Source organism: Calidris pugnax, unplaced genomic scaffold (assembly GCF_001431845.1).
Source record: "Calidris pugnax isolate Ruff unplaced genomic scaffold, ASM143184v1 scaffold21, whole genome shotgun sequence".
In the NCBI taxonomy this organism is placed as follows: Eukaryota; Metazoa; Chordata; class Aves; order Charadriiformes; family Scolopacidae; genus Calidris; species Calidris pugnax.
The window spans coordinates 2,159,121-2,178,417 of NW_015090770.1; the positions used below are offsets into that span (position 1 = coordinate 2,159,121).

The 19,297-nt window shown below is 48.8% G+C and overlaps 1 protein-coding gene across 1 annotated transcript in view; it reads left to right on the plus strand.

The window, feature by feature from the left end:
• Positions 1 to 19,297, plus strand: part of SLC12A8 (solute carrier family 12, member 8) — a 59,218-nt gene that overhangs the window by 16,117 nt on the left and 23,804 nt on the right. The window contains exon 6 of the mRNA XM_014938762.1: positions 18,784 to 18,897. Coding sequence (XP_014794248.1) covers positions 18,784 to 18,897 — 114 coding nt within the window. The remainder of the gene's footprint in view (positions 1 to 18,783; positions 18,898 to 19,297) is intronic.

Sequence of the window (19,297 nt, forward strand, 5' to 3'; positions counted from 1 at the left end):
TGCATTTCCCCAGAAGGCCTCTGAGTGGTGTGTCAGCACCAACGGTGAGCCCTGGGCTTCAAGGAGCCTCCTCGCTCTGTCTTGCACGCTTTCTGCTGGGCATGGATGGATGCTCGTCTCTTGGGGAGGATTGTACCCATCAGCAAAATATCCCTCTGGCAAGGCAGTGCAGGAGGCTGTGGGTGGGATGTGCAGGTGTCAGTGATGCTCCATCCTTTGAGAGTTGGCTGATGGCAGTCATGAGGTGCTGTGAATCGGAGCCCAGCACCTGAGGAAGCATTTGAGACGGCTTTGAGATGGGCAGTCGACTGAGAAATCAATTATGCTTGGCCTTGGGCAAAATATTGCACCTTCCAGAAGTTCTTTTGTTCTTGCCCCATGAGTTTTAGCTGTAGCCTTTGCCCACCCCGAGCATCAGCTCCCTGCAGCCATTGCGAGCGCGTGGTTGGTTTGGGTTTGGTTCAGCGGCTGAGGTGGGAAGGGCAGTGTGCAGGGAGAAGTGATTTTTGAGGACAGACCTGTGAGCTGGGAACATTTCAGTTGACAGCTTGCCTGGGTTGCTTCCTTCTTTATGACAGGTCCACGGGGCTTCAGTGCACAGCCTCAGGCCTCAGCCTCCGAACCTGTAAAACGGGCCTTTGTGTGATGATCCTGCCTTTTCCCGCTCCTACCATGGCAGCCTTTCCCTCACTTAGCGTTTCCAAGTGCTGCGCGCATACCAGAGGAGTGTGCATCTGCCAAGCAGCAGTTATTTGGATTTAAATAATCTCCAGGAACGCCTGTCCATCTTGAAGGTCTCCAACGGCTGCCTTTGTGTGGTTGGGCTGGGTGGAGTCCCCTGCTCTTCTCCCCATTCCCTCCGCTCACACCCAGGCACACACCAAATCGGATATTGTCCAAGCACTCACTCCCTTCCTGTGGTTTGCCTTTATTTTTAGTTTGAGGACGGAGCGTGTTTACACAAAAGGGGGCTTCTCAGCAGGGCTTCCCACTGCTTTTTCTCCTTCTCTCTCTCTCCAAGAGCCGGCTGGGCTCCTGCAGCTCAGAGCTGGGCCTGGAGGAGCTCAGTGTCTCCAGGGGACAGGGAATGCTCTAGGTCACTTCTCCAGATGCTGGCTGCCTGCTCCCTGCCAGGCTGCGGCGTCCCTCTGCCTGGCCCCGAGGGCTTTTTGCTCCTTTCCGCAGGGTGGAGGGAGGTCTAGCTGATTTTTTTTGGAGTTCATCCCAAAATCCTCCCCTTGGCTCTGGCTGGCACTTCCCCTGGGGACAGGTCACCGTCCCAGGCTGGGATCTTGGCCAGGGGTGGGTGGTGAGGAGAGGGGCTCTCCGTGCTGCCTGCAAACCAGCCTCATTGAGCTGTCTCTGGCCCCTCACCTTAAAATTCAGTCCCACCTCTAGAAATGGAGACCCCCGTGCCTTTTCCTTGGGATGGAAAACATCCATGTTCTCTTTCTCCCTTGGCCCAGCTTACTGGTTTTACCAAACCTAATGCAGGTGAATTGAAATGGGGCAGCGCTCGACTTCTCAACCCCTGGCCAAGGCTCAGGGTAGCAGTGCCAGGGGTGTTTTAGCTTGTGTGGGTTTGCCTTTTAATTCTGGAGGTCTATGCCTCAAAATCAGCCTGGGTTATTTTGGGGGGAGCCGTGGACGTAAAGGAGAGGATGCTCCTTTCCGCGACCAGCTCCTCGGAGAGGAGACCTTTAACATGGACCTAGAGACCTTTCTAATAGTAGAGAGAAAATGAATGCTTGTGGCGATGGTAGGAAAGTGAACGTGGGACCAGGAGGAGAGAGTAAGAGGAATACAAACATCAGCAGAAAACATTCCCAAGTTGAGGTCAACGTAGTCATCTTTGATTTCCTCCACTGCTCAGCACTGTCTCATTTTTTTCTAACAGAAACTAGAGAAAGGAAGGGAAACAACACGGTTGAGTGTTGCAGATGCTGCAGGTTAGCTGTGACTGGCTAAAGAGAGGAGGGTTTCCAGGGCATGGGTTGAGCTGATGGTGGCCACATCCAAGGCCCAAGCACCAGTACCCCAGAGCACTGCTGCCCATGCAGTGGGACCTGTAGCCATACAGGGGACACCTATGGGTTTCTCTGCTTTAACAGACTCATTCTGTGTGAGAGGACTGTTTTGAGCCCAGGCTGAGCGGTTGGTCCCTCCCAGGTCCTGCATTTCCCCAGAAGGCCTCTGAGTGGTGTGTCAGCACCAACGGTGAGCCCTGGGCTTCAAGGAGCCTCCTCGCTCTGTCTTGCACGCTTTCTGCTGGGCATGGATGGATGCTCGTCTCTTGGGGAGGATTGTACCCATCAGCAAAATATCCCTCTGGCAAGGCAGTGCAGGAGGCTGTGGGTGGGATGTGCAGGTGTCAGTGATGCTCCATCCTTTGAGAGTTGGCTGATGGCAGTCATGAGGTGCTGTGAATCGGAGCCCAGCACCTGAGGAAGCATTTGAGACGGCTTTGAGATGGGCAGTCGACTGAGAAATCAATTATGCTTGGCCTTGGGCAAAATATTGCACCTTCCAGAAGTTCTTTTGTTCTTGCCCCATGAGTTTTAGCTGTAGCCTTTGCCCACCCCGAGCATCAGCTCCCTGCAGCCATTGCGAGCGCGTGGTTGGTTTGGGTTTGGTTCAGCGGCTGAGGTGGGAAGGGCAGTGTGCAGGGAGAAGTGATTTTTGAGGACAGACCTGTGAGCTGGGAACATTTCAGTTGACAGCTTGCCTGGGTTGCTTCCTTCTTTATGACAGGTCCACGGGGCTTCAGTGCACAGCCTCAGGCCTCAGCCTCCGAACCTGTAAAACGGGCCTTTGTGTGATGATCCTGCCTTTTCCCGCTCCTACCATGGCAGCCTTTCCCTCACTTAGCGTTTCCAAGTGCTGCGCGCATACCAGAGGAGTGTGCATCTGCCAAGCAGCAGTTATTTGGATTTAAATAATCTCCAGGAACGCCTGTCCATCTTGAAGGTCTCCAACGGCTGCCTTTGTGTGGTTGGGCTGGGTGGAGTCCCCTGCTCTTCTCCCCATTCCCTCCGCTCACACCCAGGCACACACCAAATCGGATATTGTCCAAGCACTCACTCCCTTCCTGTGGTTTGCCTTTATTTTTAGTTTGAGGACGGAGCGTGTTTACACAAAAGGGGGCTTCTCAGCAGGGCTTCCCACTGCTTTTTCTCCTTCTCTCTCTCTCCAAGAGCCGGCTGGGCTCCTGCAGCTCAGAGCTGGGCCTGGAGGAGCTCAGTGTCTCCAGGGGACAGGGAATACTCTAGGTCACTTCTCCAGATGCTGCCTGCCTGCTCCCTGCCAGGCTGCGGCGTCCCTCTGCCTGGCCCCGAGGGCTTTTTGCTCCTTTCCGCAGGGTGGAGGGAGGTCTAGCTGATTTTTTTTGGAGTTCATCCCAAAATCCTCCCCTTGGCTCTGGCTGGCACTTCCCCTGGGGACAGGTCACCGTCCCAGGCTGGGATCTTGGCCAGGGGTGGGTGGTGAGGAGAGGGGCTCTCCGTGCTGCCTGCAAACCAGCCTCATTGAGCTGTCTCTGGCCCCTCACCTTAAAATTCAGTCCCACCTCTAGAAATGGAGACCCCCGTGCCTTTTCCTTGGGATGGAAAACATCCATGTTCTCTTTCTCCCTTGGCCCAGCTTACTGGTTTTACCAAACCTAATGCAGGTGAATTGAAATGGGGCAGCGCTCGACTTCTCAACCCCTGGCCAAGGCTCAGGGTAGCAGTGCCAGGGGTGTTTTAGCTTGTGTGGGTTTGCCTTTTAATTCTGGAGGTCTATGCCTCAAAATCAGCCTGGGTTATTTTGGGGGGAGCCGTGGACGTAAAGGAGAGGATGCTCCTTTCCGCGACCAGCTCCTCGGAACACTCTGTGAAACTTTTTGGCCTCTTCACGCCCCGAAGGTTAGAGTCATGGAAAAAGAAGATAAGCCCGCCGTTAGTGCCCGACACTTTTATTTTCCTAGCATATCTCTGCTAATTTTTGTGCGGGGTGACTCCCAAATACTCCCTTCCAATTAGGCGCCTGCTTTCCTGTTTTGGCAGTGGCTCTCAGGTGCCCTGTGGAAGCTGAGCGGCTGCAGGAACGCCGGGGGGGTGTGTGGGGGGGTGGTGGTTATTGGGGGGAACTGGTGTTAATTCAGTTGTGCTTTGTTGGGGAGATGAAAGGAATCGCGGCACGAGCGAAAGGGGCCTGACAACAGCCTCTTAAGTGCCTGGGGAGGGGAAAAAAAAGAAATTATTTTGTTGGGAATGCAATAATTGGGTCCCCTTGGGCTGGGACACCCCCCCTAATTGCCCCCCTCCTGCTTACCACGTGGCAGAGCAGTGGAGCCTGGCTGTGTGGGGCTGGGAAACCTGGGTAGTTCATTTCTAAGGGACACGGGGAGGCTTGGAAGGCGCGTTGCTGTCAGGGTGCTTCTGCTTGGCATCATTTTCCATGCAAACCACATCCTTCATCTCACCTGCTTGGGTTTTAGCTTCCCGAAGCTGCTCACACAGAGCTGGGGGAAAACACATTTATTATTCTCGCTTCTTCCTCCGAGGATGAGTCCTTCGGAGCATTCATCCCCCTCGGGTGTCCTGTACCAGGAGCCAGGGGAGCTGATGCTCTCCCGTGGGTACCACTGGTGAAGAACTGCAGGAGAGGAGCTTCGCCTGGGGCTGCTCCAGCAGAAGGGAAGATCACAGTTGTTAAAGTGATTCCTGTACGTAAACACCCCGGTGTTGTAAAGGTCCCTCAAGTGGAGCTTTGGGGGCTTTGATAGTTTGAATTAATTAAATATATTCCCGCATATTTAATGTGAAAGTGATCTAATCAGGGGCTTTTGCTTGGCTCTGGGTGGTTTTATTGTATTTTTGGGCACAAGGGGTGTGCCCCATTTTCATAAGAGAGGGTGCAGGAAGGATGTGTGTGTCAGAAGATGATCTGCAGCTAATCCCAGAGGCTTTATCCAGGCTGATTGCTGGCTTCCTGGCCTGAGACACATCTGGAAACTGGCATCAAGTTCCAAGTAGAAATCACTGAGCGAGCGGCAGCGGGGAAAAAAAAAACCCTCCCACTTTGCTACCGAACAAGGTAGACACCGTAGTGAATAAAAGCAGGAGGCTGCTAATACGCTCTTTATTTATTAAAAAACACGGGATTGCTTTCCCCAGGTTTTTCCAATTATAGCGCATTGAATGGCCCTGACATCACTCTTGAGCCAGGGCCAGCCTATTCAACAGTCTGGCGAAGACATTTATTAACTGGTTACCTGCCAATTGTCTGGGCTAGGAGCTGGGGGACAGATGTGTTTTGAAAAGTGATAACATTGTTAGGGGCCTTATTTAGATAGTGAGAGGAAAGCTATACCAGTCTGTCCGGGCTCTCTGAAGTAGGTATTTAAAGCAGTTTATTTAAAAAAAAAAAAAAAAAGAAAATAAAAAGAAAAAAAATGAGGTTGAGATGTAACTTTGCGGCATGGTTCCACTCTGCTGCCCCGTTTGTAGGTAGGTTTTCACGGTGTTTCCTCGCTGGAGGACACCCAGGAGTAGGACTTTGTTGAGGAGCAGCCGTCTTCGCCTGCTGGTGGATGCTCGGAGTGCTGGAGAAGCTGCTGCTCGCCGGGGGCTGGAGCTGGCATCCCTGCGCCCCCACTCCACCAAGGTGGGATTTCTGAGCCCACCACCATGAAGCATGTCCCAGGAGGTGGGTAAGGAGGAGGGGAGAAGAGCTCAGGGCCTGTGGGTCCCTGACCTCCTGCACCCGCCAGGCTGTGCTGGGGATGCCATGTGTGTCTTTAGCCTGGAGAAGATAAGGCTGATGGGAGACTTTGTTAATGCTTAATAAGTACCTAAAGGGTGGTTTGAGGGAGGGTGGAGCCAGACTCTTTTCAGTGTTTCCCAGTGACAGGACGAGGGGCAACGGGCACAAGCTGGAACATGGGAAGTTCCACTCAAATATGAGGAAGAACTTCTTTCCAGTGAGGGTGCCAGAGCCCTGGAACAGGCTGCCCAGGGGGGTAATGGAGTCCCCTTCTATGGAGATCTTCAAGACCTGCCTGGATGCAGCCCTGAGTGATGTGCTCTGGGCAGCCCTGCTTTGGCAGTGGAGTTGGACTGGATGATCTCTAGAATGTCCCTTCCAACTCCAACGATTTCGTGATTCCGTCTAACCTGCTCTTAAGTATTTCCAGCAATGGATCCTCCGCTGCATCCCTGGGGACCCCACTCCAGTTGCAGCTCTCCTGAGTTAACCACCCCTTCCTGCAGCTGAAACCCACTGCTTTGGGTCTCTTGAGGAATCAGGGACCATCCCATGTCCTTTCTTTCAGCCTTAAACCACTGTGCTTGGAATACTTCTTGTGCTCTTCTTTGGTCTTCTCTTCTCCAGGCTGCGCGGTCTGAGCAGCCACGTGGGGCTTGGGAGCCAGCAGCCCTCTGTCGTGTGTGCCGAGGAGGAGGAGGGTTCTGGCCTCCCTCATCACCCTAAAACATGCTGCAGCACAGTGCTGTCAGGGCAGGACTGGCCCGGCTCCATCCCTGGAGTGGGAGAGGCTTTGCTGAGGCTGTTAAAGGTTTCAACTTGCTTATTGGGTGATACTGCTCCTGATTTATACAGGGATTTTGCAGGCCGTTGGTTTAACCTTTAATTTCTTCGCTGTTTCCCTGCGAGGCGATGCTAAACTCGTCTTCCTAGAAGCTTGTAAATAACTCCTGATGTGCCTCGGCTGGCTTTGTCCCCTGCTAGACGCTGCCTTCATGTGGGCTTTCCCCACCCGCTCCCCCCATAAAACCTCCCGTGCAGGCTCTCCATTTAGCAGCGGCTTGTTTAATGCTAGAGACCTAATAAAAGTGACTGGCTCGAGGAAGATATATATCATCCCATAATCTCTCCATCTCTCCCTGTTGCTTTGTTTAAACTGGACAGCTTTATTTAATTGCATTGATTTTTTTTCTTTTTTTTTTTTTTTTTTTTTCTGGTGCCACTGCATAATTGTTTTCAAATGATGGGAGATGTTTTACCTCCTCTTTTTTCATTCCCCTGGTGTTTAATTCCAGTCACAGTTCAGCTGTGCCCTGAATCAGCTTTCCTTATTTAAGGATTTAATTTATGAAGATAATTTCTAGATACTAGATTTTTTCTCCAGCCGCTTCACTTCTAGTTTGTGTTCCTCCCCTAGGCTAAAAAGAAAACTTTGCGTGGGACAAGAGTCCTTATCTACTGCTCAACATCTTCTCTGCTGGCTTGTGTTAACAATTTTTGGCCTTTTTTGGCTGTAGGTAAGAGATTTTAGCCTGGTTGTGCCTTCCCTGGCCTGGACGATGGCCCAGTGGTTCTTGCTGGTTTTCTTTTCTACTCAAAAGGGGAAATGAATTTATTGAAAAATGTGATTTTGTTAGGGAAAATGTACTGTCTGATTTAAACTGAATTCAATTAATAGTTTCAAACTAAAAAATGAAAAAATCCTTTTAGGTGACAACGTCTTGCTCAACCTTTCCAAAATCAAACACTGATTTCCAGTTTGATTTGCAGTCTGAAGCTTGACTTGAAACTGTAGCTTCAAGTTGTATAGAGGATAATGGAAACCTCCCCAAAATAAAATCAAACTATCATTTTGGACAGAGAATCAAAAAATCAACAAACTGAGTACTTTTGTTTTGAAATACCATTTTCACTTGCACAATGTATCCATAACTTGGAAGTACAGGATGATCTAGTAATGAGTATGGTCTATTCTTGTAGACCATGGCAGAAGACTCTGTAGACCATGGCAGGGTCCAGTGGATTATGTTACAATTTGATTAACTGCTTTCTTTTTAAAGATGAGGATTTGATCGGCAGGGACTGGGCTTTGTCCCAAGCAATAGGTGGAGCAGCTCGGAGCTAGAAAGGAGGTCACTCCGAGCCTGAAGGATGTGTGTCATCGCTGCTGCCGCTCAAATGCCCTTCACTTTCCTCCAATTGTTGCGCCTTGAGTCAGCCTAAATTCTGATTTCTCAAGGCTGGGGCTTTTCATCAGAGAAGTTCTGTAGAGCCTCCCACAAGCAGGAACTCTGGGCATGACTTCCAAGGAATACCAGTCTGTAATTAATAATAATGTCCCATTGGTGCAAACTATTTTCCTAGAAAAAGGGTGAAGCAAGGAACATTTTACTTCTTGTCCTCTTTGTAATGAATAAAACCATTTCCTCTGGCTGGTTTGAATACCACTGAACAAGCCAGGTAGCAGATACCACATCAAAAAATAAAATAGTAATGGAGGGATTTTATATATTACGGCAAGTCTGGTGCTTTGCGTTAAATAATGTAAAGCATAAGTGGACTTTATAAAGTTGAAATAACCATGTTAAAGTCTTTCCCTTTTTTCTCCTAACCAAAATTTCAGATTTTCCACCTGTGGAAAGTATACATTTTTTGGCTTTTTTTTCCCAAAAAAGATTAAAACCCACCAACCTGTACAGACAGAGTAAGTGCCAAAGGGCTCTACTAGCTACTGCCACAGGCACATTCCTGAGTTTTCCTTTATTTAAGTGGTGCTGAGGCACCAGGCTTTTATGATGACAAGCTAGTTGTGTGGGTGCTTTTGAGCATTGTGTGTCCTCTTGTGTATGCTGGTGATTTTTCACTTCCCCATCCTCTTGAGAAGCCAAGGTGGAGATAAAGCAGGCGCATGGGAGTTGGGCAGAAATTAGTGTTTCCTCCCACCCAGCCCCCTCCCGCAGATGAAAATTGCCCCGTTAGCTAAATACAAACATTAGAGACCAATTTAGGCAGCTCCCTTTGTTTATTCTGCCTTTTGTGCTATTTTTAGCTGTTAGCCAGGACCCCTTATAGCAGGTCAGTTGGCTTTAGGGACAGGAGGATGCTTGTGACCTGATGGTTCTTAAGGTCGGGATGCTTCGAGGTCCCCAGACCACAAGGAGATTGGGGTGTGGTGTGAGTGCATTTACCAGGGGTCAGCCTCAGCCACCTCTGGGGCTTGAGTCCCCTCCTTGGGGTCTCACAGAATGGCCAGGGTTGGAAGGGACCTCTGGAGTCCCACCCACCTGCCAGAGCAGGGTCACCTAGAGCAGGTTGGACAGGAATGCCTCCAGGGGGTTTTGAGTATCTCCGGAGAAGGAGACTACACAACCTCTCTGGGCAGCCTGTTCCAGTGCTCTGTTACCCTTAAAGTGAGGAAGTTTTTTCCTCGTGTTGAGATGGAATTTCCTGTGTTTTAGTTTGTGCCCATTGCTCCTTGTCCTGTCCCAGGCCACCACTGAAAAGAATCTGGCCCCATCCTCTTGACACCCACCCTTTAGCTATTGATAAGTATGAGGTTCCCTTTCAGTCTTCTCCAGGCTAAACAGTCTCCAACCCTGACGAGGGGGGCAGAGGGTGAGGATGTGAATACTTGGGTTTGTCCTCTATTCAAAGGACTGCTGGTCCCCGAGGGGGGTTTTTTGGCAGGTTTCCTCAAATAGGCCACCCTCCAGCGCTTCTGCTCTGAGCTTTTTTGCCTGCTTAAGGGTTTTCAAGTGCACAAATCCTGTGCTTCTCCTCTACCTCCCCTAACACGGCAGAGCATTGCAGGCGTCAGACCTCTTTCCAAGAGCATCCCGTGGCAGGCCAGGCTGCCGAAACCCCCAGCAACTTGAGAAGAGGTCACCTTCCACGTCCGGAGACTTTGGAGAAGAGCAAGACAGGAAAATAAGACAGTGAGTGCTTCCCCTCGACAGCGCTGTCGCAGTCTCTGCTAATTTGTCTGCTCAACTCAGAAATGTTTATGCTGGGGAGTGATTCATCACCCTGCAGCAAGGTTGCTGGCAGGCATCGGTGTGATGCCTGTCTTGGTACTGGTGCTCCAAGCGTGACCAAAATACCCTGGTTTTGTCCCTGCTGGTGGTGGCCGGGAGGAGCAGGTGCCGGTTGGAGGGTGGTTTTCGGGAGAGGGTTAATGGTGGGATCCCTCGGAGCCTGTGGCAGCAGGAAGCCGTATTGTGTGTTGACTTTAAACAGGAGGTTTGGGAGATCAGCTCTGGAGCAGAAAACAGGGGCTCGGGAGGAACAAACACTCGCTGCTTCAGAAGGGCGGCGATTTCCTTTCGGGTAAACACGTCATTAATCTCAGGGAGCACATTCTTTTCCATCAAAAGATAAGGGATTCGAGTTGCCTTTCTCAGGGCTTGGCCTTTTTAGATTGTTTTAACTGTGGCTTTCACTCCTTCAATTACAGACTTTACATAATCTCTCATTTTGGGTTTGATGGGCTTATTATGGGTACAGAGAAGGTCTTGGGCAAGGGAACTCCTTTCCTTCTTTCTTCAGAATTGCTCTGATCCTTCTCCCCTCCACCGCCCTCTTGGTAAATGTTTTGTTTTTTTTTTTTTCACTAAAACCTATCTGGTTTTTGCTACTTGCAGCTCTGACGAATTTGAAACGTAAGTGTGCTGTTTGTCCTGATTTATGAAACCACCTCCTTAGTGCTAACAATAAAATAGGAGTTTATTTCTGCACCGCGAGTGGAAAAACTGCAACGGGTTCCTCTCCCCGCCCTGAGCTGCCTCTTGCTGCTCAACTTGAGTTTGGCATTTTGGAGGACACTGCTTGCCACGGCCAGCGGGGCACGGGGAGATGCTGGCTGTGGCACCCAGTGCTTAATTTCCAGCTGGCACCCTCCTGCTGTGTGGGGAGGCAGCAGTCATTCCTGCCGCCTGTGGCTGGGGCTCTTTTTATAGTAAATGTGTTTAAGTGGGATTTAGGGATGAAATTACAGAGGGAATTTAGTCCCTTCCCCTTCTTACCTCTTCTTCTTCCCGGTACTTTGTGCTCAGGGCTGCCAGCAGCTCCCGCATCCCCCATCTCTCAGTGCCCCGGCAGCTCCAGCAGATGCTCTGCAGTCTTTCTGCGCTCATCTGGCAGCGTGGCCACGTGCCCCTGTGTTAATTGTGCAATAGCTGCCTTTTTATCACCGCATAATCATTGACCTGCCTCTATTTCAGCCAAAAATTCCTCCCTGTTTTTGCCCCCGCCTAGTTTAAGGCTCCCAAAGCAGAAACACTCAGGCTGCGGGAGCTGCCAGAAGGTAGGAGGTGGCCATGAGGACTGAGATGAACCCGAGGCATGACCCCATTGGTGACATATGGAGGGTGAGTCTGTGGGGACAGGTTTCAGAAGTCTTGTGTTTGCTCTTCTCCCTCTGGGCTGGGCTGCAGGTGCAGCATCTCCCGCTACGGAGCTGTGCTGCTGCCCACGAGTCCTGCATGGAGCAGAAGGGCTCCTGGCTCATGGAGAACATGCACTGATCCACTCTGACGCATGTGGCACACGTGTGTTGCACCAGGGCTCCAGAAAAGGGCAACCTGGCTTTGGTGAATGTGGTTCCCTGATTAGATGAGTCCAGCGGTGGCTGTCAGGAGACAGGGGATCGATCTCTTCAATCCATCCCACCCTCCTCCAGCTCGGCTCTTCTGCAACTCTTCTCTTTTCCTTCTGTTTCTTCCCAATCTTCCAGCCAGAACTTGTATATCCAAAGGTAAAGCAGGAGATGTCCTGGAAGATGTTAAAACATTTTTGTACGTCTGTACAAGTTCAGCGAAGGTTGTGTTTGTTCTCTGTAGCTGCCAGCACAGCTCTGCCTCTTAACACGCTTTGCTTTCGTGACTCACCAGTTCTCTGTCTTTTAGAGGACTGGAGATGTTCTGGTGAAAAACTGTTCGTGCATCTCACACGCTGAGTGTCAGCCCCCAGCAGTGGACTGGTGGCATGGAAAAACCACCCTACTGTTCTCTGTCTATCTCCAGAGATCTGCTTCCCTCTCACCCTTTTCCTTCCCTTCCTATGATTCAATGATTTCCAACCTTTCTACGTGTTTCTCATACATCTCCACCTCCTTCTGCCCTACACCAGGCTGATAGCAATAGGGCAACACCTGGGAGCAGAGATGGGGCTATAGGACTTGCTGGGATGAAAAGAGACGGTGTGATTTCTGCTGACTTGGCGTTTTGTGGGCTGCCCCCATGAGCGGGAGGTGGGAGGACCTCAGGAGCTGGAGCTGGGTGGCTGTGAAGGCTGCAGAAGTGGCCTGGCCTTGGAAGAGCATTGGAAACGTGATTGTTAATGTTGGTGTTAAACAAGCCCAAACACAGGAAGCCGAGCGTGTGCAGGGAGGGATGCGGAGAGGTGGGGCTTCCACTGCACCGCTTTGATTTATTCATTTTTCATTCTGTTGGGAAAGGTGATTTAAGTGTTATTTATGACTCAGGTGCCCTCTTCACGTCTCTTTGATGATGCCAGTCTGCTGGAGAGGTGCACCGTGACTTTTCTTGGGTGCTCTGCGTGGCGTTGCTGGGCTGGTTGCCATCAACAGGATCCGTGTCATTCTCCAGCACGTGCGAGTAGCCCCTTCGCTGGGAAGCCAAGCTGTTGAGAGTGCAGCTATTGGCATTCAGAGCTGTCGTGACAGATCTTGGGCTGCTTGTTGCCTCAAATTAAATTTCAGCATTTGCATAGTATTGGGAGAAGGCAAAGGTAAAAAGGCTGTGGGGTTTGGGTGACATTTATGGCTTTGCATCCGTCTCTGCACATCCACGGTTTCTATGTGGATGGCTAATCCTGTGTATCTGCAAGTGCGCTCTGAGGTGCTGAGGAAACTTGCTGGTGGTGTTCTGGCATCAAAATATTACTTTAATAAAGTCAGGCACACCTGACTTTCCTTTGGTGAGTGAAGATGCTGTTCTTGTGTGGCAGGCTATGACTGTTAAGCACACTTTGGTGAGTTTGGTCACCACCAGACCATTCATTGATGAGCAGACAGGGGCAGAATTAGTATTGTAAAGGCTTTTGGAGGGAGAATATCAGTCCTCCCTTGCTGTTGAGCACTTTGACCTATGTAGAAGTTAATTTGACTTAGGTTACTCAAGAATCATCTGATAGGCCACAACTTCTGAGAGTTACCAACCTGACAGGGCTTGACTCGCCCACCAGGGATTTAGCAGCTCAGAAGTACCAGGCTTGTACCTTGCCCTCAGCTAAGGGTTTGGAGGAAGAAAATGCAAGCATGTGGCTGGCAAGGAGTGATATTTCAACTTACCACGAAGGCGTGTAGTCAGGTGAGGATGGCAGCTGTTGGACCAGGCTGCAAGGACCATTCCTGTTTCCTGCATGCTGGTGTGCCCGGGTACCTCCAGCATCCACACTGGGACCTCACTCTGAGCATGCGCTGGGACTGGTGTCCAAGGGGAATGACTGGATTTCTGAGCTGATGCCTGAAGGGTTTTGAGATGGAAGAAGAAGAGGAGAAAGAGAGAGAGGGGAGATAATTATGCCAAGGATATGTAATTACTTTTTGGCTCTCCACCTCTTACATCACACAGGATCCTGAAAATGCTGGGGTCAGATCTGGGAAATGTGCTGCAAGACAAACATTTCCAGCTGTTCCTCTGAAAGCAAATCTCAGCAAGTACCTTCCAGGCGAGAACGTGTGGGCCTACTTATTTAGCAAAAGAAAAGAATCTCACCACTTCAAGCCTTCAGCATCCACCTTCATAATTAAAATCTCTAATCGCAAGCAGAGTGCAATACGTGACCGTCTTCTGGGAGCCGTTTCTTAAGGTGGTTTTCCATTTTTGCATTACTTAGCCCCTGCCTCGGTGCCAGGGTTTACTTAACCTTAAGCTTGTGAACAGGCTTATTGAATTTGGCCAAGACTTGACTAATCTGTAATGAGCTCCAGGTTGCCTGGAACTTGGCAGCGCCCTCGTCCTCTGTGCCGTTGCATAATGGCCTGACCCCGCGTAACCACAGCTTCGCCTCGTGCCCCTTCTCCAACCTCCTCCAGTCCCACTCCGATACCCTGGGCTTCATAGCAAGGCTAAGGTGGGTCCTGAGTGTGGAAAACTGCCTCGGCTGCTTTCATCCTCTTCCATGGGGCAAGAGGTGGGAGAAAGTGGCAAGAAGAGGTTAAATGTGGAAACCAACTGGGGTGGAGGGAGGGCTGCAGTGGTGGCAACCAGAGGAAGGCTGATATCGCCTCCCAGGCATCTGTGGTGGCCAGAGGAACATGAGAATCCTGGCCACCTTCCTCCTCAGGATGATGTGCAGCCCTCTCTAGTCCCCCTGTGCTTGTGAATGGAGGATGCTTATCCTGGAAGCTCTTCCATTTGAAACTTGTTTTTATTGTTTATTACATCATTTTAATACAGGCAACTGGAAGGACTTAATTTGTCAAAAATCACTGGAATAATTCAGATGTTGCTCTATGTCAGTTTCCTCCCCCCCCCACCTCGTTGTTTATTTATTTCAGCTCAACCACTTGAGAAATCCATTATTTTCCTGCTTCTTATTGAGTATCTAATGATGGAAATAAATTGTTACCGCTCTTTATTGTGCATTTCCCATAAGGCTGACACGGCACAGAGAAGGAACCAGATTCTTTTCCTTCTAGTACGACACTGGGAAGGTTGTTTATAGCGCTTCAGCTCCAGCCCCCTGTGAGCCAACCAAGAGCAGGATCATTAAAGGCAGGATTTAGAGGCTGTGGGGTTGCATAAATTAATTGAGAGCAAAATTTGTCAGACAAACATTTTGTAATAAGTGAGGAGGGAGTCAGGTACCCAGCAGTTAGCTGGAGGAAAAGATCCTCTTACAAAAAAAAAAAAAAAAAAAAAAAAAAAAAAAAAAAAAAAAAAAAAAAAAAAAAAAAAAACACAACACACAAAAAACCCAAAAATAAAAAAAAACGCATCAATACTGAAACACAAATTTCATTTCATTTGAAAGTCATTCGTTACCTCTAGTAAGTGTGAAAAACATAGTAGTTAAGAAGCTGAGGACCTTTCTTTGTAATGATTTGCTATTCTTTTTCTTTTCTTTTTTTTTTAATTTTTTTTTTTACATAGAAGTAACCATATCAAACTAAGAAAGGAACACAGCTTGAAATACTGACAATATTTCTCTGGTCAACACCCCTGACTTTTACACAAGTGGAATCCTGATTATGAGTTACTGAATAAATATATTTAGAAGGTCTAAAAGTTAACTGTATTATTTTGTAAGCAAAAAAGAGACGAGTTACAGGCAAATTCAAGCTATAAAAAAAAAAAAAAAAAAGAAAGAAATGAAATGATCTTGCCTTGTTTGGAGATCAGAGAGCCAAATATAGACCCTATCGTGTTTCCTTCCCTCCTCCTTCCGAAGCTCGTCCTTTTGAAGTGCACTTTCAATGGGATGTGGATAATTGACTCCGTGAACAACCGACCGACTGCTCTGTTGGTTTAACCGATTGGTCTCAGTTGCTGATTCCTGTTTTGTTTTGGATGATTTTCAGCCCAATTGCCCCGTCAGCTACAATTAGTCCCATTAATATGACAGCTGAAAGGTCACAGATGACTCGCTCTGTGACTTGCAGGCACAAGGGCAGCCAGGAGATGCTCACAGCAAGTTGTTCTCAGCTCCGTGGTCGCGTGGCAATAGCTTGGCTTAAATTGATGGCAATTGCCAATCCTGGCGTAAAACCCACCAAAAGGGACGTGAGGTTTGCTTCACGGGAGGGTGATTGACTGAGAAATGAGGCTATTATAACAAGTAACATTTGGATGAACTTTTCTTTAATTAGACAAGAAAGCTCCTGGTTCTGTTTAAAGGGGAAATGTGGAATGGCTGGGCTTCCTCTCACCCACCAGAGCCGTGAGGAAAGGAAGCAGAAGTGGGATGGACTTGTAAGTGCATCCTGTGGCTCTTTCAACAAATCCGTGGCTGTCATTTTCTGTGGCTTCAGTGGCATCTGCCATGGTTTTGGGCTTTGTCTCTTCCACCCAGGATTTACCCTTGGGGGAATGAAGTAAGAAAGGGAAGTGGAGATGAATGGATAGAGCACAAGGGTTTGTTTGGCTTCTTAAGCTTAAAAGGAGCCAGATGCCTGGAGATGCGGGTCAGACATTGGACTCATGGGTCTTGTGGTCTTTCTTTGGCCATGGTGTGGCCAGAATGGTATCAGAGAAGATGTAGTCTGATTGTATACTTGGTCTTTTGTACAAGAAAGGAGACATAAGGCACTAAAAGTGCTTGGATGAGCTAATTGTTGAATTAAACAGCCCCAAAACCCGGTTGGAAGACCCCAGTTGGAGACGGTTCACTCACAAAGCAGGGGGCTCTGCCTGGTGAGGGTCTGCGAGCGTCTGGTTTTGGTTGGCTGTTATTTGGTGTTTTCCTTAACTGTTTGGATGATGGAAAAGAGAATATGTGGCTTCAATTTGCAGATGACCTCCAGCTGGGAAGGGCTCGCAGCAGCCTGGCTGAGAGGGTCAGACTTCAAGATGACCTTGCATAAGCTGGGGAAGTGGTATGAGAAGGACAATTTGTGGTTTGATGAAGACAAGCATAAAGTTTTACATCCTGGCAGAATCTGTGCCAGTGCAGCATGGGGACTGTCTCCAGCAGGTGAAAGGATGGCATTAAAAAATGCAAATAATTTATGGATCAGGCAAGAAACAGCATCATGAACTTCAAACAGCGTCATTTTGGTTCAATAGTGGGAGAAACTTAAATGATAAAGACAGGAGAATATGAGAGTAAACCATCAAGAGAGGCTTGAGTCTGCTTCCCAGGAGATGTTTAAGAATTAGTGGGGCAAACTTTTGTCAAGAGTGACATAGGTATATTTGATGCTGCTGCTGTGAAGCACAGGTTGAAGAAGGTCTGCAGATCTTGAGACAAAGTGACTATTTTGCCCACCCCTTTTGTTTTACTAATGAAACATCACTATTTCTATGAGGAGCATGTACTTTGTGAAAAGTCCATTGACCAGGAACCAGAACTCAAGCAGTTTTGTGGGAGTTTTGAAGCCAGCCCATATGCCCTGCCATCATGGGCACAAATTCCAGTTGAACGAGCTCAGATCTGGTCTTGTGGGAGTATACAGCCTACACAAATCCCCCCTTTATTTCTCCAAAAGCTGTACTTTCTGCAGAAACCCATGGGGTCGAGAGGTCAACGTGTTGCTCTGAGTTTATTCACTTTAAATCTTGTCTGGGACTTGTTCCTAGTGAAGATAGCTGGTGGTTCTAAAAAGCCTAGCAGCAGGAGACCTTTTCTATCAGTTTATTTCCATCCATGTTTGGCCAACACAATGAATGCAGATGTAGTAGGAAACTTCTGATTATCTATAGGATTTTTCTGTGACAACATCAAAGCTCTGTGGTTAGTTATACTCTGATACTTTAAATGGATATGTCTTGCGTTCAGAGCTCTGATTTAATTTTCCGGTTTAATCTATTGTCCAAATGACATTAATGTTGTCTTTGAGGCGTGGAACAGCTTTGATGGAGACTTTTTTTAATTTCTGGCCATCATCCTGCACAGCCATAAACAACATCCTGCCTGTTAATGAGAAAATTCAAGTTATTGCAGTCACATGTCTTGTGGAGAAAGATTATAGTGGCAGGAGGAAAAAAGGAACCGACTTTGCTCACCCCCCACCCCAGCTGGCACGAGCATTTGGATTACTGACAGGGAGGACAAGTTTCCACAGGTTAAGATACTCCATTAAAAAGCAGTCTTGTGTGTTGAAAATGAAATTATTCATTTAATGGACACATCATTAATTCCTTAACCTGCTTTTCCTGAGTTGCCTTTTCTACCTATAAGCATCTAAAACCTTTCCTAAGAAAGGCCCTGATGGCACATCAGCTGGGCTCAACTATTGAGTTGGGCTCAACTATTCACAAATCCAGATTTGTGGAAGAATTCGACGTGTCTTTCCAACATGAAGTGAGGGAGCAGGATCCTCCATTACATACCCAGTAAGCCAATTGCATGACGTTGACATCCTACCCATCGCATTCCCTTCTTGCCCGTCTTTTGTAAAACTTTTTGTTTGGAAGGCAAAACCTGTATGTGTGCATGTAACCTTGGAAAAACTTGGCAGAATTTGGTGTGGAGAGTGGGGCACAGCCCAAGGTCTCGGCATTTGGTCCTTGCTGCACCGTGATAAACATCTGCAGAAGATTGGAGAGAAGGGTGGCTGGTTGTGATGCACAGCCCCATATTTAGCCTTGTTTTGGAGGTGATCACACAGGAACAGGAGAGTGATGGCAGCAGGAGGGTAAGTGCGCAAGGCAGCATCAGAGCACTGGGCAGTTTTACAGCACCTTATTCTTTCTCCACGGGGAAACTTGTCTTGTAGGGCAGAGCCCACCCTGCAACAAACTGACTTTATTGGCTCTGGCCTCGTTGGCGACCAGTGTATAAACTGGGTGTGTTGATAGCAGCTTCAGAGCATGGGCACATCTCAGGTCTTGTCTGTTCAGGAGCTTGACTGGCAGACACACAGAATTGAGGATATGGTGTGAGGGCTTGCTCAGGGATGCAGTTGTCTTATGGCAGCATAATTCTGCTCTATTTGGAAACAGGATTAAAGTGGCATGGATAAATAGGTATAAATACTGGCTGATCCCCGCAGACAGTATTCCTCCGTGGACAGGTTTTACAGGAGGTGTCCTGGAAGATGTCCTGCTTGCTCGCAGACAGGATTCGATATGGTCTGTATTCTGGCTTGGTGAGAGCCACCCAGCCTGGTGGTGCCTCTTGATGTGCACTGCGGCACCTTCCCCTGGCAATTACACCCTGGTAACCACCCTGACCTCTTCTCTGCCTTCTCCCCCCTCCAAATAAGTTCACATTCATCCTTTCAAGCTACCCCTGGAAACAGCCGCTGCTGTCGCACGTGTTTAGAGGACGGGTGGTCGCCGAGAGCAGGCTGGAGGGTCTCCTGCAGTCCCTGTGGTTTCTGAGGTTCTCCTCTTCCTCTCCGTGTCTTCACAGAGCATGGCTTCGTTGGCTACTCGGAAGAGCTTATGTTCAACAACACGCTGCCGGACTACAGCCAGGGGGAGTCCTTCTTCACTGTTTTTGGAGTGTTTTTCCCAGCTGCCACAGGTACCATAAGTTTTATCTTCCCCCCCTTTCCCTCCACAGTCACACGTTGGAGATGAGCAGAAGCAATGGGAGTTCCTCTGGGCTGCTGGGCAAGGTGAGCAGGACTGAGCTTAGCCGTAGCAGACTCATGCGGTGTATTCAAAATGTTCAAGCTTTCCTCCAGCATCTCAATTTTTGCACGCTCCTGTCCCATTCTCTTGAATGTGCTCTTCTGTTTCTCTGTGGTCAGAAACTGGTCAACTCTATCGGTTGACGTGGTGGTGTAAATCCCTCCCTGCCAAGGGTAAGGCTCAGGCACCAATCTTGGTCAATGTTGCCAGGCCATAAGGTTTCAAGGCTTTTTAAAAGGGCTGATCATGGTTTATCTTGTTAGATAAGCCTTATGACTTGGTTGCACTGG